This window comes from Oncorhynchus clarkii, chromosome 24 (assembly GCF_045791955.1).
Source record: "Oncorhynchus clarkii lewisi isolate Uvic-CL-2024 chromosome 24, UVic_Ocla_1.0, whole genome shotgun sequence".
In the NCBI taxonomy this organism is placed as follows: Eukaryota; Metazoa; Chordata; class Actinopteri; order Salmoniformes; family Salmonidae; genus Oncorhynchus; species Oncorhynchus clarkii.
Genome location: NC_092170.1, coordinates 11,217,872 through 11,244,003, shown reverse-complemented (window position 1 = coordinate 11,244,003; position 26,132 = coordinate 11,217,872). Strand labels below are relative to the sequence as shown.

Here is a 26,132-nt window from a genome sequence, read left to right as displayed (position 1 = left end):
TAAAGAGGTTTCCGTGGTCACACACCTTCTCTTTCTGAGGGAAGATCTCAGTTGAATACTCCTCATGTCCTCATCTCCTTCTCAAACACCATTGGATGAGAAAGCCAGATGTCTCGCCCCTCTGGTCTTCTCTTACAATGAGTTTTGAAAAGGAGGAGAGCAATTGCAAGGATTTTGCAATTAAGATTCTCCTGGAGTGGTACCCCAGTTCTTCATTAACAGTCTGCTATTAACAGTGCATTAGCCAGATAGCACAATCCTCACATTTTGTTGACATACACATGAAAATCAATCATAGGAATCAAAAAGTCAATAGTACAAAAACCAGTGATACATTGCTTACATTAAAAGCCACAATGACCTTAACAAATCCCACACACTGATTTTTAATTATTGCACAAAATATATACACGAGACATATCGTAAAGAAGACCTCTTTCCCACATATCATGAGATGTAGACTAACTATAGCTTTGCAAGGTTGTACATTTTGCCTACTAAACAATCTTTGATAATGGCAGCACACAGAAAGACTGACATCTAAAGAACTTGTAATCTCTGAATGCAATATGAGAGTTAGGGGATGGGGAGAAGTGTACCTGTATGCTTGTTCTAAAATGCAACTACTTACAGAAGTACATCCCATCAAAAGCATTATGATTATACCATGTTACTAAGTAAGTTAGTTGTGTGTGTTTCTGTGTGTGATAGCATGAGAGAGAGAGCTGCATTGTGTCATTATCTGTCTGTTTTGTGTTGTTTGTCTTTCAGTGTGTGTGTGTGTGTGTGTGTGTGTGTGTGTGTGTGTGTGTGTGTGTGTGTGTGTGTGTGTGTGTGTGTGTGTGTGTGTGTGTAATTTAGAACTTAACGACTCCTGTGAAGCTCCCGAAGCTCTGCAGCCACTTTTCGCAGCTCTGCCTCAATCTCCAGAAGCTCCTGTAGGCACACAGAACAGTTCAGACAGTGTGTTAGGAGCACACACACACACACGCAGACGCACACACAGAGACATAGTCAATTAACAATTACAATATCAACTTTACAAGCTCAGTTGTGCTAAATCCTGTTGACTCTCGCCCACTTACCGCTCCTTCATCCTCCTCAACATCCTCCTTTTTGTCCTCATCCTCCTCTTCCTCTTCCCAATCCTCATTGTTTTCATCATCATCTTCCTCATCTGCTTCTTCATCATCGTCGTCATCATCATCGTCCCTGTTCCTCTCCTTTTCAAACTGACGGGTCGACTCATCACTCGCTTTCTCCATCACTCTCTTCTGCTGAGGCTCCTTAACCTCCTTCTCACTCACTCTTTCTTTCACCTCCAACTCCTCGTGAATCTCTCCCTCCTTCTGGCTCTCTTTGTCCACTTTCACCTCATCCCCGGCATTCCCTCTCTTCCTCTCCTCCTCTTCTCGCTCCTCCTCCTCTTGCACACGTTTCATCTTTTTGAGGAGCTCCTCCAGTTCCTCCTGTTTTTCCTCCCTCTCTTTCTCCTTCTCCACATTCTTCATGCTGTCCTGTTCCTCCAGCAGCTCCTTGAGCTCCCGCTCCACCTTCCCTTTCTCCACCAGCAGCTCCACCTCATTGTTCTTCCTCTCCTCACTGCGTTTCCTCTCTTCCTTCTCAAGAATATCTAGCTGCTCTTTCTCTCCCTTTTTCTGCTCCTCCTCCTCATCCTTCTTCCTCTCCTCCTCTGCTTCTGACCCTCTCTGGAGCTCTTTCTCCTTCACAGACTCGTACCTTTTCTTCTTCAGCTCTTTGAGCAGCTCCTCAAGCTCCCTGTCCTCTTTTTCCTCCTCTCCTATCTTCCTTATCTCCTTTGCGAGGAGCTCCTCCAACTCTTTGGCGCTCTCTTCCTCATCCCCCCTTTTATCCTCCAGTCTGGGCTCTTCCCTTATCTCCTCATTTGTTCTGTCCTTCATCTCCACCTTCTCCTCCTCCTCTACCCCATCTGCCTGCGTCTCTTTCTCTCTCAGCTCTTCTTTCTCAGTCTCCTTCTTGTCGTTATTCTGCTCCTCCTTCCTCCCCTCTCTGTCCCTCTCTCCCTCAGCCTGGTTCTCCTCATATCGCTCGTTCTCCCTCCCATACTCTCTCTCTTTTTCCCTCTCTGTAAGAATAAAGTCAATTGAGGTAGATAGTTACTGTACAATTTAAAGCATATTACAACAAGTACAACAAAACATGTTTATAAAGATTTGATCTGGATTTACATGTTATTTACTGACTCTAAAACCAACATAGCATAGGAAAGCTATTGCAACAATTAGACTGATTCTCTTAATAAATCAGTATATTTTGATATTTCATATCACTGTGTACCAATTTCTGATCCCAGTCCGTCCCTGGGTACTTCACTAGTAAAGTATTAGCTAATAACCGTAGTCAGACTGACCCTCCTGGGCTAGATCCTGCAGCTCTCTCAGGAGACCCTGGTGCCTGTTGACAGCATCATCTGCACAACACAACACAACACTGGTTGCTCAACACCGACCATGTCCATCTTATCAAAATACACATAATCATACCCATCTGCCTGAGTGACAGGTGTTTCCGTGAATATTTGTAATGGAAGATTGATTCAATTGATGAAATAATGAACAGCATTATAGTCAAATGTAAAGGGTATTCCTCGCGTACAGTAAGTAATGATTCCATCATCATGATAAACTACATCCAAATTTTGACGCATTACAATGTCATAGTGAATACAGGTGAAAAGTGCACTGTGTGACCAGGTGCACTTGTGCAGCTGAGGGAGGTTATGTCAGATAAGAGATAAGGTAGGCGCTGTCACCTGTTCTCCGTTTGTCACAGCCAGAATGTGGCACACCGCTGTTACTCTTCAGAGAATCCTGAATACAGTCAGCAACCTGAGGGCACACGCACACAAACACACCCACACACAAACACATGCACACAGAGGACAGCTGGATACAGTCAATTAGCTATTGCAGCATCAATATCAATATCAATTACCACAATATGTTAGCAGTTTTATAGTACACTCGTAAAAAAAATCAGAGAGATAACATAAATGATTTGTCTCTGACCTTTCCAACCGGTAGAGAGGAGGATAGAGGAAGGCATCCCACTAGAGAGAGAGAGAGAGAGAGAGAGAGAGAGAGAGAGAGAGAGAAAGGGAGAGAGAAATGTAGTCTTTCCAAATAATTGCATATTTTGCCAACAATAACACACCAACTGATTAATGGTCTGCTGAATGTTAGTTTTTTTCTCTGGCTTTGTTTGCTCTTTTACATATTAAGTCTATCTCTGATAAGATACCCAGAAAAGGGCTGACAATAGCCCATATTAAAATATGTAGCCTTAGAAATAAGGTACATGAAATCAATAACTTGCTCACATCAGATAACATTCACATACTGTATAAGCGCATACAGCCATTTCTGAGACTCAATTAGATCATTATTTTCATGATACAGCAGTTGTATGAAATGCTTTATAGTGTATGTGATGTGAACAGAGAGATCTACTTTCTTGGGGACATGAATATTGTCTGGTTTTCATCAAGCTATCCGCTCAAGAGAAAGCTTCTTACTTTAACCACTGCCTGTAATCTGGTTCAGGTTATTAATCAACCTGCCATGGTGTTTACAAACACTACAGGAACAACATCATCCACATGTAAGGATCACATTTTTACTAATACTGTAGAACTTCGTTCTAAAGCTGTATGCGTACCCATTGGATGCAGTGATCACAATATAGTGGCTATATCCAGGAAAGACAAAGTTACAAAGAGCTGGGACTAAAATAGTGTATAAGAGATCATACAAAAGATTGTGCTATGACTCTTATATGGATGATGTTACAAATATTTATTGGGCTGATGTGATTAATAAGGAGCATCCTGTACTTTATGAATTTAGGAAATTGATTCTTCCAATTATTGATAAACGTGCACCTGTTAAGAAATTGAATGTTAGACCTGTTAAGGCTCCATGGTTTGATGAGGAATTGAAAAACTGTATGGTTGAAAGAGTTGGGGCAAAATGAGTGGCTAATAAGTCTGGCTTCACATCTGACTGGCTGATTTACTGCAAATTGAGAAACGATGTGACTAAACTCAACAAAAAAAGAAGAAACTGTATTATGAAGACAAGATAAATTATATGAAAAAACAGATTCCTTATTGATCACAAAGCCATCTGACGTTGCCAAATATTTAAATGATTATTTCATTGGCAAAGTGGGCAAATTTAGGCAAGAAATGCCAACAACGAACAGTGAGCCATCGTATTCATGCATAAAAAAACTAATAATGAAAGAAAAGCATTGTAAGTTTGAAAGTTAGTGTGGGAGAGGTGGAACAATAATTGTTATTCAATAATGACAAACCTCCTGGCATTGACAATTTATACAGATGGAAAGTTACTGAGGTTGGTAGCTGACTCTATAGCAACTCCTATCCGTCATATCTTTAATCTGAGCCTAGAGGAAAGTGTTTGACCTCAGGCCTGGAGGGAAGCAGTAGTCATTTCACTACCCAATAGTGGTAAAGCTGCCGTTACTGGTTCAAACATCAGACCTATCAGCTTGCTGCCCAGCCTGGTCTCATAGACTAAACGTAACATAATAACTGTAAATCCAGGACACTCAAATGAGTATGATATGTTACGTTTGGTAAGGTTACATAAAACAGATGGTTACTTAAGTAGGGTGGCTGGTTGCAAGTTCAAATCTCATCATGGACAACTTTTGCATTTTAGCTAATTAGCAACTTTCTATTACTTTTTAGCAACTTTGCAACTACTTAGCATGTTAGCTAACCCTTCCACCAAACGCTAACCCTAACCTTAACCCTTACAGCTAACCCTTCCCCTAACCCTAACCTTAACCCTTTAACCTAACTCCTAAACTTATCCCTAACCGCTAGCCTAGCTAACATTAGCCCCCTAGCTAGAATTCACAAATTTGTAACATAATGTCCATTTTGCAAATTCGTAACCTATTGTACATTTTGCAAATTCGTAACAGGACTCACTTCCATTCAGCCACAAGAGCATTAGTGAGGTCGGGCACTGATGTTGGCCGATTTGGCTTGGCTCTCAGTTTGCGTTCCAATTGATCCCAAAGGTGTTTGATGGTGTTGAGGTCAGGGCTCTGTGCAGGCCAGTCAAGTTCTTCCACACCAATCTCGTATGGACCTCGCTTTGTGCACGGGGCATTGTCAAGCTGAAACAGGTGAGGGCCTTCCCCAAACTGTTACCACAAAGTTGGAAGCACAGAATCGTCTAGAATGTCATTGTATGCTGTAGCATTAACATTTCCCTTCACTGGAACCAATGGGCATAGCTCGAACCATGAAAAACAGCTCCAGACCATTGTTTCTCCTCCAACAAACTTTACAGTTGGCACTGTGCATTGGGGCAGGTAGCGTTCTCCTGCCATCCTCCAAACTCAGATTAGTCCGTCAGACTGCCAGATGGTGAAGTGTGATTCATCACTCCAGAGAACCCGTTTCCACTGCTCCAGAGTCAAATGATGGGGAGCTTTACATCACTCCAGCCGACACTTGGCATTGCGCATGGTGATCTTAGGCTTGTATCCGGCTGCTCGGCCATGGAAACCGATTTGATGTAGTTCTTGTGCTGTCATTGCTTCCAGAGGCAGTTTGGAACTCGTTAGTGAGTGTTGCAACCAAGGACAGACGATTTTTACACACTATGCGCTTCAGCACTAGGCACCCTTCTGTGAGCCTCTCTGGCCTACCACTTCGCGGCTGAGCTGTTGTGGTTCCTAGAAGTTTCCAATTCACAATCACAGCACTTACAGTTGACCGGGGAAGCTATAGCAGGGCAGAAATTTTACAAACTGACTTGTTGGAAAGGTGGCATCCTATGACAGATACACGTTGAAAGTCACTGAGCTCTTTAGTAAGGTCATTCTGCTGCCAATGTTTGTCCATGGAGATTGCATAGCTGTGTGCTCAATTGTATACACCTGTCAGCAACAGCTGTGGTTGAAATAGTTGAATCCACTAATTTGAAGGGGTGTCCACATACTTTTGCATATATAGTGTATTATTGACTATAACCGGTTGTTGAAAAAATCTATGTGTTATGGCTTTTCCACCACCATATCATGGATTCATGGCTATCTATCTAATATAATTCAGAGTGTTTTCTTTAATGGAAGCTTCTCTAATGTCAAACATGTAAAGTGTGGTGTACCGCAGGGCAGCTCTCTAGGCCCTCTACTCTTTTTTTATTTTTACCAATGACCTGTCGGTGGCATTAAACAAAGCATGTGTGTCCATGTAGGCTGATGATTTGACCATATACGCATCAGCAACCACAGCTAATGAAGTCACCACCCTTAACAAAGACTTGCAGTCAGTTTTGGAATGGGTGGCCAGTAGGAGTGAAAGTAAGGCAGTACAACAGCCCAGTAAAATAAATAGTGAGGGTACACCTATCGGTAAAACACAATTAACAAAACATGCCCAAAAAACTATAGGTTATTACACCATTATTTAACATTACTGCATATCAGCCGCATGACAAATTAGCGGATTGACTGGAAACCGGGTGGTATACCTCCAAATTGTGCTGTGGTTTGAGGAGAACAGTAGGTTTTGTCAAGGCGCAGATGAGTGGCCGAGACCGAGTGGCCGAGACGTGTGGACAACAGTGGATGCATCAATTCAGGCTACAAGCGTAGGCCTAATGACAATCACAGAATTTCATTACACTCCACGTAGGTGTTTTGTAACAGCTGTCTCTTTCCATTCATCAAATTGCGGTGCACGGTGCACTGTTGGGGTTTGGATGCTGAAATTATTTTGTGAGTGAATGCGCGGGTAGCCTACCGGAGCGCCTTTGTTAAGTGATTGTTTGACAATCAGATGAAAACATAATGACTAGTTGTGTTTATGCCACATTAAAAGGCATAGGGGGTGTGTTCATAAGGCTGGTGGAGCTAAGCTTTCCCTAAAGTAAATTGAATTAAATTGCCAAAATGATGTATCCTAATTAGCTTACTCCTGTCTATACAGACATTTATTTAAATAATCATTCCAAATAGGCTACTACAACAGAAAGCATGATTTGGCCACAGAGGATCATTAGCTTCTTTAAAAAGAAAGCTGTGGATTGTTTTTAATTGCATAGCCTACAGTCTGAAAGACTCACAATTTGGGCAGCGCGCCCTGCAAATACCAAATAGATGATTGTTGAGTTGCGACTGTCAGTGAAAAGCAGAGTCCCAGCCAGACACTTCACAATATTTAAAAATGCAATTGCTGAAAAACTGTTTGGAAACCAAATGGCTATTGCTGTAAAGAGATGACAATGAAAAGCCTCCAATCTGTCTTTTGGTTATCAAAATGATTAATTGAGCGAACAATAGCCTACCATATTGGAACCCGTGGAGAACATCGGCCATATCCCTGGTGAGTGTGCATATTCACTGTCTTTATCATTGTGTCAGTGCCACTTTTGTTTGTTTTTGGACAGTAATTTCCTCCTCCAGGTTAGATGGACGTCATATTGTATTTGTGTCTCCCCTTTTCGTAGGCCGATTATATGGATCAGATAACATCATTTTTATTGATCTGTTTGACAGTGTCCGCAGAGAAGGCCACCCTGTAATTTTTGGAGCAAAAAAACAAAATGTGTGTGCGGACTCTTCGGTGTCCCGTACCTGTAAGAAATTAAATCCACTTTCACCCCTGGTGGCCAGTAATAAACTGATCCTGAACATCTCTAAATCTAAAAGCATTGTATTTGGTACAAATCAATCCCTAGGCTATAGACCTCAGCTGAATCGAGTAATGAATGGTGTGGCTGTTGAACAAGTTGAGGAGACAAAATTATTTGGTGTTACCTTAGATTGTAAACTATCATAGTCAAAACATATTGATTCAATGGTTGTAAAGATGAGGAGAGGTCTGTCCGTCATAAAGAGATGCTCTGCGTTTTTGACACCACACTCCACTAAGCAAGTCCTGCAGGCTCTAGTTTTATCTTATCTTGATTGTTGTTATATGGTCAAGTGCTGTAAAGGAAGACCTAGTTAGGCTGCAGCTGGTCCAGAACAGAGCAGCACGTCTTGCTCTTCATTGTAATCAGAGGGCTAATATTAATACTATGCATGCCAGTCTATCTTGGCTAAGAGTTGAGGAAAGACTGACTGCATCACTTCTTGTTTTATAAGAAACATTCATGTGGTGGAAATACAAATGGTTTGCATAGTGAACTTTCACACAGCGCTGAAACACACACTTACCCCACCAGACATGCCACCAGGGGTCTTTTCACAGTCCCCAGGTCCAGAACAAATTCAAGGAAATGTACAGTATTATACAGAGTGCATGGAACGCCCTTCCATCTCATATAGAGCAAGAGAACAGCAAATCTGGTTTCAAAAAACAAATAAAGCAACAACTCACAGCACAACTCCTCTCCTCATGTGACTTACTTGTTGTGTGTATGTACTGACATGTATGTGTAACTGATAGACTCACACACACACACACACACTACATGTTCATGTTTTTAAATGTATAGTTGAAGTCGGAAGTTTACATACACTTTGGTTGGAGTCATTAAAACTCGTTTTTCAACCACTCCACAAATTATAGTTTTGGAAAGTTGATTAGGACATCTACTTTGTGCATGACACAAGTCATTTTTCCAACAATTGTTTACAGACAGATTATTTCACTTAGAATTCACTGTATCACAATTCCAGTGGGTCAGAAGTGTACATACACTAAGTTGACTATGTCTTTAAACAGCTTAGAAAATTCCAGAAAATGATGTTATGGCTTTAGAAGCTTCTGATAGGCTAATTGACATAATTTGTGTCAATTGGAGGTGTACCTGTGGATATATTTTTCAAGGCCTACCTTCAAACTCAGTGCTTCTTTGCTTGACGTCATGGAAAATCAAAAGAAATCAGCCAAGACCTCAGAAAAAAAATTGTAGAGCTCCACAAGTCTGGTTCATCCTTGGGAGCAATTTCCGAACTAACGCCTGAAGATACCATGCTCATCTGTACAAACAATAGTTCGCAAGTATAAACACCATGGGACCACGCAGCCGTCATACCGCTCAAGTTCTGTCTCCTAGAGATGAACGTACTTTGGTGCGAAAAATGCAAATCAATCCCAGAACAACAGCAAAGGACCTTGTGAAGATGCTGGAGGAAACAGGTACAAAAGTATATATATCCACAGTAAAACGAGTCCTATATCGACATAACCTGAAAGGCCGCTCAGCAAGGAAGAAGCCACTGCTCCAAAACCGCCATAAAAAAAGCCAGACTACGGTTTGCTTGGTGTACATGGTGTTTGCATGCTGTACATGAGGACACAAATTGTACTTTTTGGAGAAATGTCCTCTGGTCTGATTAAACAAAAATAGAACTGTTTGGCCATAATGACCATTGTTATGTTTGGAGGAAAAAGGGGGAGGCTTGCAAGCCGAAGGACACCATCCCAACTGTGAAGCACGGGGGTGGCAGCATCATGTTGTGGGGGTGCTTTGCTGCAGGAGGGACTGGTGCACTTCACAAAATTGATGGCATCATGAGGTGGGATAATTATGTGGATATATTGAAGCAACATCTCAAGATATCAGTCAGGAAGTTAAAGCTTGGTCGCAAATGGGTCTTCCAAATGGACAATGACCCCAAGCATACTACCAAAGTTGTGGTAAAATGGCTCAAAGATAACAAAGTCACAAAGCCCTGACATCAATCCTATAGAAAATTTGTAGGCAAAGCTGAAAAGGTGTTTGCAATCAAGGAGGCCTACAAACATGACTCAGTTGCACCAGCTGTCAGGAGGAATGGGACAAAATTCACCCAACTTAGTGTGGGAAGGTTGTGGAAGGCTACCCGAAACGTTTGACCCAAGTTAAACAATTTAAAGGCAATGCTACCAAATACAAATTGAGTGTATGTACCCCCTGGGAACTTCTGACCCCCTGGGAATGTGATGAAAGAAACAGAAGCTGAAATAAATAATTCTCTATCTACTATTATTCTGACATTTCACATTCTTAAAATAAAGTGGTGATCCTAACTGACCTAAGACAGGGAATTTTTACTAAGATTAAATGTCAGGAATTGTGAAAAAGTTGAGTTTAAATGTATTTGGCTAAGGTGTATGTAAACTTCCGACTTCAACTGTATACATAGTGAGGCGATTGAACATTGCCAGGAAATAAAAAGAAAGTCATTGGATTGTTAGGCCTAAAAGTAGCAGGATCTATTTTTAAGGCCACATGCCAAGCAGCTAACAGGACAGAAAAGGACCTTGTAATCCTCCCTCAAGGAGGAAGTGGAAATCTCCATGTTATTAGCTCACAGCTTCACAGGGAGTCCAATGAATTTTACACAAGCGCTAAACGACTGAGTCACTGGACCCCTGACATATCTTATTAAAGCCACTGCCTTCTTCTATGTGTCAATAAAGCTAGTCCAGTGGTGCATGAATCAAATGGTTATTGATAATGGAGGTCAATGGTAACGGGGCTGTTAGTTGTGTGGGAGAGAGAGAGAGAGAGTTTCTTCCTAAACTGGGACACAGATCCTTTAAAGCTGCAATCCCATGTTGATTGGCTTGGCAGGCCTCCAGTCACCCTTTGTATGCACAAGGCAATTGGCAAGGAGATTTGGGTCTGTATGTTCACACACACATAGGTGACTTTAACACCTCTACACAGTGCGCACTATGCACAGAGCATTAGCCTTAAGCTCAGTTGTATTTTCATATAACACTGTTATATAATACATGTACAGCCTACCCTCCCGTTCTCACAACATTACATCCATACATCTTTACTCCCAAAACACTCCCTGACACTGATACAAAACTGCTCACATCAAACCATGGTCATCGGGTCAATATTTGGCTATTCAAACAGGACATGGTTGTAAAAGATTTAGGTTTAACAGTTACATGAGTGCACGTGCACTGTTTTCGTCACCTGTCGTGCGCGACAACATAATTCACATTTAGGTTGATATAGAAATACACTTGATTTATTATGTCATTTTTACATAAGAGTATTTCCAATACACACACATGCGATAACAATCAATATGTAGGCAATCCCAGGGAAAACCTAACTCGCTTTCTGGATAGGCTACGGACAGATTTAGCGTGACTGACCGACCGGATAAGGTGCGCTCTAAACAAATAATGTAATAAGTCGATCTTGGTCGATCCTAAATCTTAAAAGCGCAGACATATCCTACCAATTTACCTTTTTGTACTTTAGTCATTTTGGTTGAATTGCCGCATAATCCATTCTTCCCTCCGTTTTATTTATAGGCTATATTATACAAATATAAACATCCTCTAAATAGCATAAACATTCCACTTAACTGCAATCAATAGCCTACAATCACACGTTTTAGCTAATGTCCCAAGCAAAGCTATAACCAAAATGCCTATAGGCTGTTAGAACAGGCAGGCTATGGACTCGGTTAACATACGCGTTATCTAACACTGGATGCGCTCATACACTGATTGATCAGCAGCCTCACAAATGAATCCCTGATTTTCCTTACCTCCACTGAAGGTCCAAAGCAACGCCGTGAAAATAAGAACTCCCATAGGATCTGAATATAAAGGCCTTAGAGAAAAGGAAATAACCTTGAAATAATAATGCGGCGACCTCATTTTCAAGTCGAGCGAGGACCCGCTGAGGAGGAGCTGAGAGGCGCGTGTGCTTGGCTCAAAGGGACAGGTGGTGCAGGACAGGTTTTTTGCTCGCACCAAGCTGTTGACCACATCTGACCGGAGGTATCGCCAATTCTCTGGTGTTCAATCTCATGGCTCAGCAGCAGATTTGTATTACAACACATAACCTGCCATGCTGAAGGCATGTAGGCTTTACGTGAAGAGGGGGACGGGAGACACATTTGTTTTATTTTAACAAGGAGTGTACATTTCAATTATGTGTTGACAGCCATGGTATATCAGACCATATACCACGGGTATGACAAAGCATTTGTTTTTACTGCTCTAATTAAGTTGGTAACCAGTTTATAATAGCAATAAGGCACCTTGGGGATTTGTGATATATGGCCAATATACCACGGCTAAGGGCTGTATCCAGGCACTCTGCTTTGCATCATGCATCCTCGGGCCTTATTACTTAATTATAGTAGTGTCTAGCACAATTAATTACACATTTAGAGTTGACATGTAATGTCCATGTAATGCCCAGCCTAATGGGCATAGAATTTTGTCCACTTGTTTTCTGACTATTGGAAGGGGCGCATTATACCCCTGGGCTTCATTAACAATTATATTCTAATCTATTTCGCAGAATTAAGGATAGGAACACAGTCATTACAGCACTATTTGGTGTCTCTTCACTCAGTAATTCCAGTGTGCTAGTACTTCCAGGCAGTGAACATGAAGGACCCTGTGTTCCCTCTCCTGAATGATAAGCCTCTGACACAGCAAGCACTACACCTATGTGGGACATAAACAGGGGTCCAATGAATAAAACCACCAGATCTGAAATTCTTATTTGCCATAATGTTGTTTTTGAGTATATTTACATATAAAAGCATTTAGATTTGTTAGAGCAGAACTGTGTTCTCTGAAAGTAGCCTACTGTGTGGTTGCAGATCCTGAATTGTTTTAATGATCAACATGAGTTGTGAGAAAATTACATGTTTGTTTAATTTAATACCATTGCATTCTTTTGCAGACAGAAACAGGACAGTTTATGATAGTGTCATTGTGACACACATTCACAAACAGTATGGCATTAATATATTTACATGGCAGAGCAACACAGAATAAGTAAACATGCAGATGGAAAAGGCTTCAGTTGTTCTCTTGATGTAAGTGTGTTGGTGCATGATGTCATCTGGGCTTTGGGACAGGGCGGGGCATGCGATTGGGCTGGTTTGGTCCGATGTATTTCAAAGGAATGTATTTGGGCTTTTCAATCACCTCCAACCCCAGGAAGGGCTGCAAGGCAGGAGGCACTAACACTGTCCCTTCCTGAAAATGGACATGTGAGTGAGATATAGAAAGTAGCATGTTATCAGAGACACTTATTTTCATGGTGGGTGAATGTATTCATCAATAGTATTGGGAATACAGTCGGTGTTCTCTCTTACCTTGGTCTGATGAGTCTCCAGTATAGCAATGATAGTACGGGGAATAGCACACGCTGTGGCATTCACCTAGAGCAGAACACAAATAATTAAGACATTTTCAAAAAAAAAAATTTGAAAATGGTTATTCTGTTCTTGTAGAATCTATTACATTTAGTGCATCAGAAATACTGAATCTCACAACATAAATTATATCCCCCTTCCTGGTCTCACCGTATGAGCATAATGTAGGCTACCATCCTCCCCCTCATATAGGATATTGAGGCGTCTGCTTTGGTAGTCTGTACAGTTAGACCCGCTGGAGATCTAAGGCAAGCCAATGGAGAAACAAAAACATCAAGCCTGGATAACAAAACTGACCCCAATGCTCTGACAGAGCAATAATGGGAAATTATTTTCAAACAAAAACAATATTCATCCAGGACATGATTAACCAATCATAGTAGTGCCAGCAATCCCACCTCGCCATAGCTGTCCCTCCCTGGCATCCAGGCCTCAATGTCGTACTTCTTGTGTGCTGGGCGACCTAGCTCCTGGGTGGGCATGTCCAGTACTCTACAGGTAGAGAGAACGCAGCGGTTACAGGAACACTCTGCTAGGGGTTTAAATGAGTAAAATCAATAGGGTGTATTTGCACAAATAATATATTTATATGTAAATATATGACTATGGTGTGTACAAATGGCAAAATACACTGTAGTGTATGACTCAAAGCACAAGCTATGCATCTATCCAGCCAGATTGAGTGTATGAGTCTTCATCGACCTGGCCAAGGCTTTCGACTCTGTCAATCACCATATTCTTATCGGCAGACTCAGTAACCTCGGTTTTTCTAATGACTGCCTTGCCTGGATCACCAACTACTTTGCAGACAGAGTTCAGTGAGTCAAATCGGAGGGCACGCTGTCCGGTCCTCTGGCAGTCTCTATGGGGGTGCCACAGGGTTCAATTCTCGGGCCGACTCTTTTCTCTGAATATATCAATGATGTTGCTCTTGCTGCGGGCGATTCCCTGATCCACCTCTACACAGACGACACCATTCTGTATACTTCCGGCCCGTCCTTGAACACTGTGCTATCTAACCTCCAAACGAGCTTCAATGCCATACAACACTCCTTCCGTGGCCTCCAACTGCTCTTAAACGCTAGTAAAACCAAATGCATGCTTTTCAACCGTTCGCTGCCTGCACCCGCACGCCCGACTAGCATCACCACCCTGGATGGTTCCGACCTAGAATATGTGGACATCTATAAGTACCTAGGTGTCTGGCTAGACTGTAAACTCTCCTTCCAGACTCATATCAAACATCTCCAATCTAAAATCAAATCTAGAGTCGGCTTTCTATTCCGCAACAAAGCCTCCTTCACTCACGCCGCCCTAGTAAAACTGACTATCCTACCGATCCTCGACTTCGGCGATGTCATCTACAAAATAGCTTCCAATACTCTACTCAGCAAACTGGATGCAGTTTATCACAGTGCCATTCGTTTTGTTACTAAAGCACCTTATACCTACCACCCACCACTGCGACCTGTATGCTCTAGTCGGCTGGCCCTCGCTACATATTCGTCGCCAGACCCACTGGCTCCAGGTCATCTACAAGTCCATGCTAGGTAAAGCTCTGCCTTATCTCAGTTCACTGGTCACAATGGCAACACCCACCCGTAGCACGCGCTCCAGCAGGTGTATCTCACTGATCATCCCTAAAGCCAACACCTCATTTGGCCGCCTTTCGTTCCAGTTCTCTGCTGCCTGTGACTGGAACGAATTGCAAAAATCGCTGAAGTTGGAGACTTTTATCTCCCTCACCAACTTCAAACATCTGCTATCTGAGCAGCTAACTGATCGCTGCAGCTGTACATAGTCTATCAGTAAATAGCCCACCCAATTTACCTACCTCATCCCCATTCTGTTTATATTTATTTACTTTTCTGCTCTTTTGCACACCAGTATCTCTACCTGTACATGACCATCTGATCATTTATCACTCCAGTGTTAATCTGCAAAATTGTAATTATTCGCCTACCTCCTCATGCCGTTTGCACACAATGTATATAGACTCTCTTTTTTTTCTACTGTGTTATTGACTTGTTCATTGTTTACTCCTTGTGTAACTCTGTGTTGTCTGTTCACACTGCTATGCTTTATCTTGGCCAGGTCACAGTTGCAAATGAGAACTTGTTCTCAACTAGTCTACCTGGTTAAATAAAGGTGGGAAAAAAAAGAAGAAAAAAATATGCAGAGAGTCAGAGAGGAGCACTGACCTATAGTGGAGCTCCAGGGAGGAGAATATCTCCTTCTGCAGGGACAGGAACTCCTCCAGCATCTGAGAGCTCTCCTCCCCAGTCTCATCTGCAGTCACACCAAACATCTCCACCTGGACAGACACACGAGCAGAGGATGAGAACAGAAGGGTTCTTTAACACCATGCATCAAATATGGCGGACAATTGGTCCTTGGTTGATTCTAAAGATTTGCCTTTGTTTCCTGTTACCTTGTTGAAGTGATGTACTCTGTAAAGGCCCCAAGTCTCTCTGCCTGTGTCCGTCTCAGCCCTGTAACATGTGCTACTGCACACAGACCTACAATGGAAAAACCAGTCCATTCAGCTCTAATAAAAACACATAGGAGGTACATGTATATGTTACACTAGGTTGTCAGAAAACCAAACGTACAGTATTACAAATAATGTGCCTCACCTGACAGGAAGGTCCTTCCAGTTAACAGCATGGTCCATAAAATAACCTAGAAGAGAAAAAGGACACTTTCTGGTTACAGCAACGACACACTAGTACATCACTACTAATCATTAAGGTTTTTCCATTCTCACCCACAGATGACCGTACCCCACGACCTCCCCATCACAGCCTAACTCATACATGGCCTCACCTGCTATGCCCACCTCCCCTGTGCCAGCCAGGTTGAGGTCAGGGAAGCAGGCGGGGTCCAGAGAGTACACCTGAGACCTGTGGGCATGGGGCTGCATTCCACAACCCTCCTGTATGTATGAGAGAGGGAGACAGAGATAGGGTGGGAGTGTCTCCGGAGAAAGAAAGAGAGAACGTGTCAGTTTGGAGAAATGTTACTTGTGAAAACTGGCTCACTACTAGGTACACACATCGTACCTTAATCTCGGAATGCTTTACTCTCTTTTTCCAGTTTGAATATTGTTATGCATTCATGTCTGCAGTGTAAATGAAGGATAGAGTCAGATACTCACAAATACAGCCCCCTTCAGCATGTCTGGCACAACCATAGGTATAAACCCCTGAGATGAAAAAAAAAAACTGATTTGCTTTCAAAGTAGGGAGACATGTATTTATTCATCACTGCTACAGTTGTTATAATATTTATAGTGCTATTTCTATTGTTTTTTTATTATCATTTTCATTATTTTATTTCACTTAGTCCTGCATTTTGGAGCTCCGAAACCTAAGATTTTCATTGTACCCTGCAATCACACCTGCTACCTTATACATTTGACTTTTAAACACTCAGAATCTGAAATGATAATAACACATTTTGCAGATATATCAATCTATTCTCCCTGATACCCTTTGTTTGACTGTGTTATCTTACACACCCGCTGCTGCAGTGTTTCCAGGGCGAAGTTCTGTAGAGCAGACTGAAGTCTGGCCCCCACTCCCCTTAGATAGTATGACCTATGACCTGAGACATGGGCAAGACGCCTGCAGAGAGAAGATAGGAGTAAACCACATGATTTAAGCTTTATTTAACTAGGCAAGTCAGTTAAGAACAAATTCTTATTTATAATGACGGCCTACCGGGGAACAGTGGGTTAACTGCCTTGTTCAAGGGCAGAACAAAATATTTTCACATTGTCAACTTGGGGATTCGATCCAGCAAACTTTACGGTTACTGGCTCAACGTTCTAACCACTAGGAATATTTTAGATGACTGAAGTTCATATTTAATTTAGACAATGTTATGCATATTTGGAGTTTCTGTACACATGATTTCCAGTCTTCTATTTGTTACACTGAAGGTGCAGGTTTATGGTTACTAAGCTTGAAGCAGAATGTTCTGAATGACTTGATATTGATTGATGACGCCAGACTGGAGATACAAGGACCGAGGACGCTGATTATTATTGTACTCTGTGAAACAGTGTGATTCTGTAGCAGCTGACAAAGTCACTGCCTTTTGTTTTGACCTCCTAAAAGCCTCTCAGGCTGGTGTTTACAGAACAGCTGTCTGCTGATTAGGATTTAAGGACCTTCTCAGTGCAGGCCAGTTAGACATTTCCTTTGCTTCTGTGCTGGAGGTGTCTCCCTGCTGCAACATGTAATAAACAGGATAGATTTTTTTATCGACTTTACCAACAACTGCTCTCCTTTATGTTCACCTGGAAATTACAGAGGGTGAGAGTTGGTAATTAAGTTTTAAAAATATATATAAAGATAAGACATTAATCTCAAGGGGAAATTAGAACAAAAGATTGTTCATCTGAAAATCTAGCAAAGACCCTGGCCATTTGCTGTAGGAAAAAAAAGATTCCAGACAAAGAAACAACTCATACAATATTAAGCACCCATTTACTATTGACAAGCCCCAGGCTACATATTGTTAACAACAATACCAGAGGATAATGCTGGAGAGCCCCTGTTGTTTGGCTGCACTGTTGATGAGGTTCAGTTATGTGTTTACCGGTAGGCCTTTGCCAAGAATACTGGGACTGGAGGATCAACTGATCAAAATGAGAGAGATAGTATTGAGGAACAACGAGAGAGAGAGAGAAGAAATTTTGATATAAAGAGAAAAAAAAGACAATAAACAGTGAGGAGAGAGAGTAAGCAGAGTGACATGAAGAGACAGAGGGGTATGGAGAGAGAGACAGGAGGAAGAGAGAACAATAGCCAGAGAGCAGACCAGTGTGTGTCTAACCTCTGTCTGATAAGACCAAGCTCCTCCCCGATCTCTAGGTGTCCCCTGGGTTTGAAGTCAAACTCTGATGAAAAAGGTCAGAGATAACTGCATATCAAATACTGCCCTACTTTGTACGTCGATGAGATCATGAGGAGAGCATGTAATTGTATTGTTCCGCCTCCTCACCTGGCTTCTGTCCAACCAGCTCCACCACTCTCGCTTGGCTCTCATCTCCAATTGGCTGAAAGAGGGAGATGGGGGGGTGAAAATTAAATTAGTTCCAAACTATAGATTTTTTCAGATATGCAAAAAAATGTCTTCCAATAGTTGAAAGACTGTCTCTATGCATAGGTCTCTCTCAGAATGATTCTCTAACAACATACATTTGCCTCACACCTGTGTGTGTGTGTGTGTGCGCGTGTGTGTGTGTGTGTGTACTCACCACATCGGGGTGTGTGGTGTTGGGCAGCCTCAGGGCTCGGCCATAGTGCTCCTCCTCCAGCTCACTCTCTCTGGGGTAAAGCTGGCTCAGCCGATGACGGATCTCCCGACCCTCCTTCGTAGCCTCCTTGAACTCAGGAATCTGAACAAAATAAGGGGCTACTTACTCCAAAAGGGTATTATTTCTGTTCAGCCTTGATGTTAAATGCAAATACCATAAGGCCACAGCAGGCAAGGCAGAACTTACATTAGCTAGGGATTTCTTGTCATTCTGATCCTGTGAAGAGAAGGGAAATGTTTATCACAATAATTCCACAAAATAATATCTCATCATAACATGAAAAAAATGTTTTGAAGCACAGGTATTGGTATCATTGCCAACATATCAACTGACCACAAGAGCCCGAACTCTATGGCTGATCACTTTCTTCTGCTTCTCCAGATGTGAGATTTCCTTTCGGACTGCTTCAAGTTGCTGCCAAACATACACCTGCAGCACACACTTACATCAGAAACACCCCCCTAAAATAAGCCTATAGAGATCAGGCAATGTGCTTGATACTAATGCAGTAGGCTACACCGCATGCATGTACTTCAAGGCAAATGACACACAGTATATGAAAGCACAGAGGCAATCTCTCTTGCACATCAAATACACATTAATGACTTGAGGGTCAAGAGAGCATGCAAATTGCATGTAACTAGGCTACATCTACAGTATTCAACATGGTGTGGTGAGATGGGATATACAGAAAAGCTTACGATCTCCCTGACATCTGCTCCCCGTAGGTCCCCTTTCCGAGTCTCCACATTGGCAATGACTTTGTCAGTCTCCTCGCACACAAGTCGCATGTCCAAGTCTGGCTTGTCACTGTAGCCCTCGCGGACATGTTCGTACAGACTACTTCGCACCTCATGTGTGGAGCGGCTGTGGGTAAACACTTTTGTACCCTGCCTTTTAAAGTGTCTTGAAACAGGTTTTAAGACATTCAATGTGCCAACACGAACAACCATGCCAATGCAAGTCGCCATGTTTCAATGCGGAAGTAGGTTGGTACATAAGGCGGAACCAAATAAGACTACCAATTAATAAAACATATTTTTATTTGTAACAAATGTAATGTACTGACTGTGTGTTTATAAAGTCGAAAAACAAAATATATCTTACATTTGCTTTAGTTATAAAAGAAGGAACACGAGCGAGTTCAAAACTAAACGTCACATCCGTGCACTGGTTCAAAGGCTAGCCAATGAGACTAGCGAAACCATTGCATTGCGGTAATGCGGTTCAGAGAGGGAGACAAGTGAATTGTGCGGCCGACAACAGTCAGGCAGGTCTCTGGGGCAATAAAAACAGTATTTTATGTTCGTTTTACATCCGTAATGTGTTTGAGATGTTTGTGTTTTATGCCATGATTGACTAATTCCTCTGATAAGACAGAAAGGGGTGCTTTGGCGGATGATTTTTAGAGAGCTGCATTCAGCAGTTGCTAACAAACGTTAGCTAGCCGCCGCCGGGCGGTCTGTTGTTATAGTCTGCATGGTGGTTCTGAGAACCATGAGCCGTGCTGCACCCCACACTGGAGGCCGTACTCACTCAAACCAGGACAGGCAAGGCGGATCGGAGGGTGGGACACACGGATGTCAACTGTCAGCTTCCCTTTTTGACTGACTACAGACAATCGGGCCCAAAGGAGAAGCTACTAACAGTAACTGTCTGGCCCCTGGTGACATCCACACAATCAGAGCCCAGGACAGGACCACCAAGTAGGGTAGTCTCCCCTTAATGAAGGTAACGTCAACAACATTGTTGTCATTTTGTGTCACTTCCTGAATGTACCCTGTTGATTTTCCCAATAAGAGAGAGGATTAGGGAATGGTACCTTAGAGCTTTGCAAGACACTCATTCAGCCTTTAGCTCAGAGTTAGATATGATTCATTAAGTGCTTTGAAGTTGATCTTGACCGTGACCCTCTAATTACTCATAGATAGATTATCTATATACATCAAATTGTAATTATAATTGGCCACCATCTTGTGTATTTGGCTCCTTGACATAAATGTTTTTGTTGTTGTTGTTAAAGGTTCCTGATATTCCTGTTTATCTATGTCAACTCTTGACTATTTCCAGATGAGTGCAGTCCGTGGAGGAACAATCACCTGGCGGCCACAGCCCTGGCAGGACGGTGACAGTGGGGGAGGGGAGCCCCTTTCGGACAGTGACTCTGAAGAAGAGGACTTTCCCGACGACAGCACCACTCCTTTAGGAGACTACGTCACACATGGTATGGTAGAATGGGAATGTCCAAATGATTGCATCAGTCATGTTACTCAGAGAGCTCATCGTGTGTGTGTGTGTGTGTGTGAAAAGTTTGGACACATCTACTCATTCAAAGGTTTTTCTTTATTTTTACTATTTTATACATTGTAGAATAATAATGAAGACATCAACAATATGAAATAAAACACATGGAGTCATGTAGTAACCAAAAAGGTGTTAAACAAATCTATATATATTTGAGATTCTTCAAAGTAGCCACCTTGATGACAGCTTTGCACACTCTTGGCATTCTCTCAACCAGCTTCATGAGGAATGCTTTTCCAACAGTCTTGAAGGAGTTCCCACATATGCTGAGCACTTGTTGGCTGCTTTTCCTTCACTATGTGGTCCAACTCATCCCAAACCATCTCAATAGGGTTGAGGTCGGGTGATTGTGGAGGCCAGGTCATCTGATGCAGCACCATCACTCTCCTTGGTCAAATAGCCCTTACACAGCCTGGGTGTGTTTTGGGTCATTGTCCTGTTGAAAAACAAATGATAGTCCCACTAAGTGCCAACCAGGTTGGGATGGCGTATCGCTGCAGAATGCTGTGGTAGCCATACTGGTTAAGTGTGTCTTGAATTCTAAATAAATCACAGTGTCACCAGCAAAGCACCCCCACATCATCAGACCACCTGCTCCATGCTTCACGGTGGGAACCACACATGCGGATATCATCCGTTCACAAAGACATGGCGGTTGAAACCAAAAATCTCAAATTTGGACTTATCAGACCAAAGTACAGATTTCCACCGTTCTAATGTCCATTGCTCATGTTTCTTGGCCCAAGCAAATCTCTTCTTCTTATTGGTGTGATTTCTTTGCAACAATTCGACCATGAAGGCCTGATTCATGTAGTCTCCTCTGAACAGTTGACATTGAAATGTGTATGTTACTTGAACTCTGTGAAGCATTTATTTAGACTGCAATCTGAGGTGCAATTAATTGTAATTTATTTATCCTCTGCAGCAGAGGTAACTCTGGGTCTTCCTTTCCTGTGGCGGTCCTCATGAGAGCCAGTTTCATCATAGCGCTTGATGGGTTTTTGTGACTGCACTTTAAAAGTTCTTGAAATTTTCCATATTGACTGACCTTCATGTCTTAAATTAATGATGGACTGTCGTTTCTCTTTGCTTATTTGAGCTGTTCTTGCCATAATATGGACTTGGTCTTTTACCAAATAGGGCTATCTTCTGTATACCACCCCTACCTTGTCACAACACAACTGATTGGCTCAAATGCATTAAGAAAAAATAAATTCCACAAATAAACTTTTAACAAGGCACACCTGTTAAATTAAATGCATTCCAGGTGACTACCTCATGAAGCCGATTGAGAGAATGCCAAGAGTGTGCAAAGCTGTCATCAAGGCAAAGGGTGCTACTTTGAAGAATCGGAAATATGTTTTGATTGGTTTAACCCTTTTTTGGTCACTACATGATTCCGTATGTGTTATTTCATAGTTTTGATGTCTTCACTATTATTGTAGAATATAGTAGAAATAATGGAAAAACCCTTGAATGAGTAAGTGTGTCTAAACTTTTGCCTGGTACTGTAAGTCTCATTTGCCTCACTTTTTACTTATTCTCTCCCTCAGGGTTAAAGCAGCTATTGGATGCTCAGCAGCTGTGTGATGTCACTCTGTTAGTGGAGGGGAAGAGGTTTATGTGTCACAGGTGGGATCAAAGACCTTCTCTCAATTCTAGTGTACTAGATCCAGACAGTGCATGTTGCTACACACAAAGGAATATGTTACACACACTTGGATGCCTACTGCTGTTTCAGTACTCTAGTCTCCTGCAGTTCATTGTAGTCACACCCTATCTCACCCTATGTGAATGACGTCATGCTTCTACCTCTCTTCAGAGTCCTCTTGGCAGCGGTCAGCCCGTATTTCCGTGCCATGTTCACTAGCCCGTTGGTGGAGTCCCGCCTCACTGAGATCCGATTGGAGGAGGTGACGCCGTCAGTCATGGAGACTGTCATCCAGTTTGTCTACACTGGGGAGGCGGGGCTCTGCCTGGACACGGCCGAGGACCTGTTTGTGGCGGCCAATCGGCTTCAAGTGATGCCCCTGCAGGACCTGTGCTCCAGGTAACTATATAGTCAGTGCTGCCGGATATAGATGCGTTGTATTTTCCCCGGTCCAGAATGCTGCTCATACTCCTAAGCATATGCAGTTCAGTAACTGCCACAGAGTTTTGATAGCATTTAAAAAATATATATATTTTATTGTCTGGTTTTCCATCCTCAAATATCTGTGTGTCCGTAGGTTCCTGTTTGAACACCTGTCTGTAGACAACTGCCTGGGCATGTACTCTCTGGCCCGCTCCCACCACGACCAGCTGCTCCTGAGGGCCTCTCTGAGGCTGGTGGCCCAGCACTTTCCACGCGTGGCCCGCCAGAAGGACTTCCTGCTGCTGGACCCAGGTACCCTGGGAAGCCTGCTGGGCTCTGACCGCCTGGGCATAGACTCTGAGGCAGAGGTGTACGACGCGGCGCGCCGCTGGGCCGAGCACCAGCCCCTGGACCGTTACAGCCACATGCCGGCCCTGCTCCACCACCTCCGCCCTGGCCTGCTGTCCCTGGAGGAGAGCCAGCGGCTGAGCCAGGAGCTGGGCCCTGCGGCAGCCGGGGAGGGCCTGGGGGGCCCGCTGAGGCCCCGGGAAGGCATGTTCGAGAAGAAGATAGTGTGTGTGGACCTAAAGCCACGGGAGGACGAGTCGCTGAACGAGAGGGACTTCACGGTGGACTGCTTCGACCCACGCACAGGAAAATGGGAGAAGCTGGCTGCCCTGGGCTCTCTGCTGTGCCCAGGTTGCACGGCCATTGGGGGGCGGCTGTTTGTAGCGGGGGGCATCCTGCGGGGGGGCACGGTGTCCACGGAGGTCCATGAGTATGACTCTGTGTTGGATCGCTGGCAGGAGCGGTCGCCCATGGTGCAGCCCCGGGCCATGCTGGGTCTGCTGGGCTGTGGGGAGTCACTCTACGCCCTGGGGGGCTGCAACAGAGGAGCCATGCTGGACTCCTGTGAGATCCTGGACCTGGCCTCTCTCCAGTGGGGCCCCGGGCCCCGTCTGCCCCTGCCACTGCGCTCCTTTGCCTGTGCCGCCTTGCGCGGCCGCATCTACCTGCTGGGCGGCACCACGCTGGAGCAGAACCGGGCGGTGGTGCACGCTGGCGTGCTCATCTACCACACCCTGACTGACTCATGGACCCGCGTGGGACTGGACTCTGGCGCCACCTGCCTGGCCGGAGGGGTGGCAGTGCGGGGAGGGGTCTGTGCCATTGGAGGCTACATGAGGGACGCCACAAAGTTTATAGATGGAAACTACACCCATCTGGAACCTCTGGAAGCCACGGGGCGGGTGCTGTTCTTCAGGGAGGGCCGGGGCACAGGGGTGGAAAGGGAGGTGACAGGGGCGGTGGTGTCTGAGAGGGGTGGGGGTGGGGGGAGTGACCGAGCCCCCAGTCCGGTGGTTTTCCCGGGGTTGCCCAGGCGGATTGCTGCCGGGGGCGTGGCCAGGTGGAAACGCAGGATATACGTGCTGGGCGGGGAGAACGGCTCCCGTTTCTATGACAGTGTGTACTGTTGGAAGCCTGGCTGGCGCAGCTGGGTCCAGAGACGGGAGAAACTACCCGGAGACACGGGGGGAGTCAGCCAGTTCGGCTGTACCACCCTCAAGTTCCCCAAGAAACACATCCTGTCCCGGCTGAGACTGGCTAGGGAGGACCGCAATCCTGATGATGACTAGCCACAGCCGGATGAATGAGTTGTGGCTAAGACCAGCATTCATGGGGTTTCAGTAATGAAATGTTATCAACTTTTTACACTTGAGAAAGTGGGGGGGGAAGGGGACTCGCATCTGAATGTAACCACCGAATGCCACAACAACACTAAAGTTCTAATCAAAAATGATTTGAATGCATTTAAATGGTCTGAAACTTGTCTGCCTGTTGAACACACATCCTCAGCCTTTGCCACCTTCTATAGGAATTTAACGACTGCATAGGGCTATGTTTTGGATGACTGGCTGCGAATGTTTATTGAATTGTTTTATTTCTGCCTTTTCTATTCCAGACATTCTGAAATTCACTAAAGCATCCCATGTATTTAACTTTAGTCTTTCACTTTTCAATGATTCCAGGGCCATGTTCATTAGGCACGAAACGGAAGAAAATGAACTGAAACAGGGAAGGACTACCTACCAGGACTTGTCCAATAAACTAAACATTCATTTTCCATTGCAACATGTTTTGAAATGTTTTTTTGATTTATTGCTCTAATAAACATGACCTAGATTTCAGTCACTTGTTATTTTTGGTCAGTTTCTCTTCATCGCTATTCACCCTAACACTTATCCTCCTCCAATCAGATATAGTGTTATCATCAGAGGGGATAACGTGGTTTCGTAATCATTATTGCCCCCAAGTCGCCAAATTCTGTTTTATTTAATTTTCAGATGCATGGGTTACTTACCGCAAGAGCATGCAGATCCGGCAGAATACCTGACACCTTGTTTTATTTTAGATTTTAGTTGAACACGCCCCTTTGCTTTATAGAGCTGTGTGAAGATATTTGGAGTTTAAATGTGTATGTGTGTTGGGGTGTGAATGTTGGATTATGGTATGTAACAACAGGGGAGTCGTCTCTTCCCCCCCCCCTTAAGAGAAACGTCACCTGACTGATGTAATCTGATGTTTTTGAACTGAAAGTCAAATTGATAATTTGATGACAGTTATGCTATCAAATGATTAAAGGAATATTTGCTTAAGAGTTTTGGGATTATTCTCCTGTTTTACAATTTTCCTCTGGGCTACGACAACAGGTCCGTTTGTCCTTCTGTCATTTTGCGTATGTTACTAAAAGCGAAGAAATCATTAACCAGATTTACATTAGAATGGATGGTCTTGTAGTCACTCATGCACACATCTCGTAGTCTCCCTCAACACATTTCCAGCAGGTGGGGGTGAAACCATTGGTCAGAGACCGTCAGGACAGCGGATGTGGTCTTTGTTTGTGCTTTAGGCATATTTTGGGTCACGGTAAACCAAATGTTAACACCTGTAACATTCATTTAATTAAGTTACCAATAGAATTTGCACACGGAAGAGTAAATAGGTTGAACTGAACTAATGGGGTTTATTTTACTAGAACTGAACTGTGTACTGTAAGTGAACATTGAAGAGGCTAGGCGTTAATTATTACTGTCATTAATAAACCTCTGAATCAGCCTCTTTTCTGGTGACCAAAAGGTCTTATTGACCAACCACCGACCATTCTCTCCTTCACCTGGCCTTTCTCTCCTTCACCTGGCCTTTCTCTCCTTCACCTGGCCTTTTTCTCCTTCACTTGACCTTTCTCTCCTTCAC

The 26,132-nt window shown here is 43.5% G+C and overlaps 3 protein-coding genes across 3 annotated transcripts; 1 reads left to right on the top strand and 2 right to left on the bottom strand.

Annotated features, from left to right (window-relative positions):
* Positions 1 to 791: 791 nt before the first annotated feature.
* LOC139383069 (glutamic acid-rich protein-like) lies at positions 792 to 11,717 on the bottom strand. Its single transcript, XM_071127377.1, has 6 exons — positions 11,542 to 11,717; positions 3,051 to 3,091; positions 2,795 to 2,870; positions 2,378 to 2,452; positions 1,086 to 2,107; positions 792 to 936 (listed from the first exon to the last, which is right to left on the bottom strand). The coding sequence occupies exons 1-6, from the start codon at positions 11,651 to 11,653 to the stop codon at positions 865 to 867; spliced, it is 1,398 nt and encodes a 465-aa protein (XP_070983478.1). The 5' UTR covers positions 11,654 to 11,717; the 3' UTR covers positions 792 to 864.
* Positions 11,718 to 12,642: 925 nt separating this feature from the next.
* Positions 12,643 to 19,488, bottom strand: LOC139382509 (seryl-tRNA synthetase 2, mitochondrial). Its single transcript, XM_071126603.1, has 16 exons — positions 19,201 to 19,488; positions 18,833 to 18,928; positions 18,686 to 18,715; positions 18,440 to 18,580; positions 18,184 to 18,238; positions 18,016 to 18,079; positions 16,694 to 16,799; positions 16,331 to 16,378; positions 16,000 to 16,108; positions 15,810 to 15,855; positions 15,605 to 15,692; positions 15,375 to 15,487; positions 13,572 to 13,665; positions 13,324 to 13,416; positions 13,114 to 13,179; positions 12,643 to 12,994 (listed from the first exon to the last, which is right to left on the bottom strand). Exons 1-16 carry the CDS (start codon positions 19,468 to 19,470, stop codon positions 12,854 to 12,856), a joined length of 1,560 nt encoding a protein of 519 aa, XP_070982704.1. The 5' UTR covers positions 19,471 to 19,488; the 3' UTR covers positions 12,643 to 12,853.
* A 217-nt stretch (positions 19,489 to 19,705) lies between these two features.
* On the top strand, positions 19,706 to 25,534 carry LOC139382555 (kelch-like protein 12). The gene is made up of 5 exons (XM_071126663.1): positions 19,706 to 20,230; positions 20,570 to 20,723; positions 22,357 to 22,435; positions 22,626 to 22,853; positions 23,032 to 25,534. Exons 1-5 carry the CDS (start codon positions 20,225 to 20,227, stop codon positions 24,512 to 24,514), a joined length of 1,950 nt encoding a protein of 649 aa, XP_070982764.1. The 5' UTR covers positions 19,706 to 20,224; the 3' UTR covers positions 24,515 to 25,534.
* The last annotated feature ends 598 nt before the right edge of the window (positions 25,535 to 26,132 follow it).

Coding starts and splice junctions, on each gene's coding strand:
- LOC139382555 (XM_071126663.1), top strand. Junction 20,724..22,356: donor AGGAGACTACGTCACACATG/GTATGGTAGAAT, acceptor TCTCTCCCTCAG/GGTTAAAGCAGCTATTGGAT. Junction 22,436..22,625: donor AAGAGGTTTATGTGTCACAG/GTGGGATCAAAG, acceptor ACCTCTCTTCAG/AGTCCTCTTGGCAGCGGTCA.
- LOC139383069 (XM_071127377.1), bottom strand. CDS start 11,653: ATGAGGTCGCCGCATTATTATTTCAAGGTTATTTCCTTTTCTCTAAGG. Junction 3,092..11,541: donor GCTTTGGACCTTCAGTGGAG/GTAAGGAAAATC, acceptor CTCTCTCTCTAG/TGGGATGCCTTCCTCTATCC. Junction 937..1,085: donor TTGAGGAGGATGAAGGAGCG/GTAAGTGGGCGA, acceptor GTGTGCCTACAG/GAGCTTCTGGAGATTGAGGC.
- LOC139382509 (XM_071126603.1), bottom strand. CDS start 19,470: ATGGCGACTTGCATTGGCATGGTTGTTCGTGTTGGCACATTGAATGTC. Junction 16,379..16,693: donor TGGAAACACTGCAGCAGCGG/GTGTGTAAGATA, acceptor TTTTCATCTCAG/GGGTTTATACCTATGGTTGT. Junction 13,666..15,374: donor TCCCTGGAGCTCCACTATAG/GTCAGTGCTCCT, acceptor CTCTACCTGTAG/AGTACTGGACATGCCCACCC.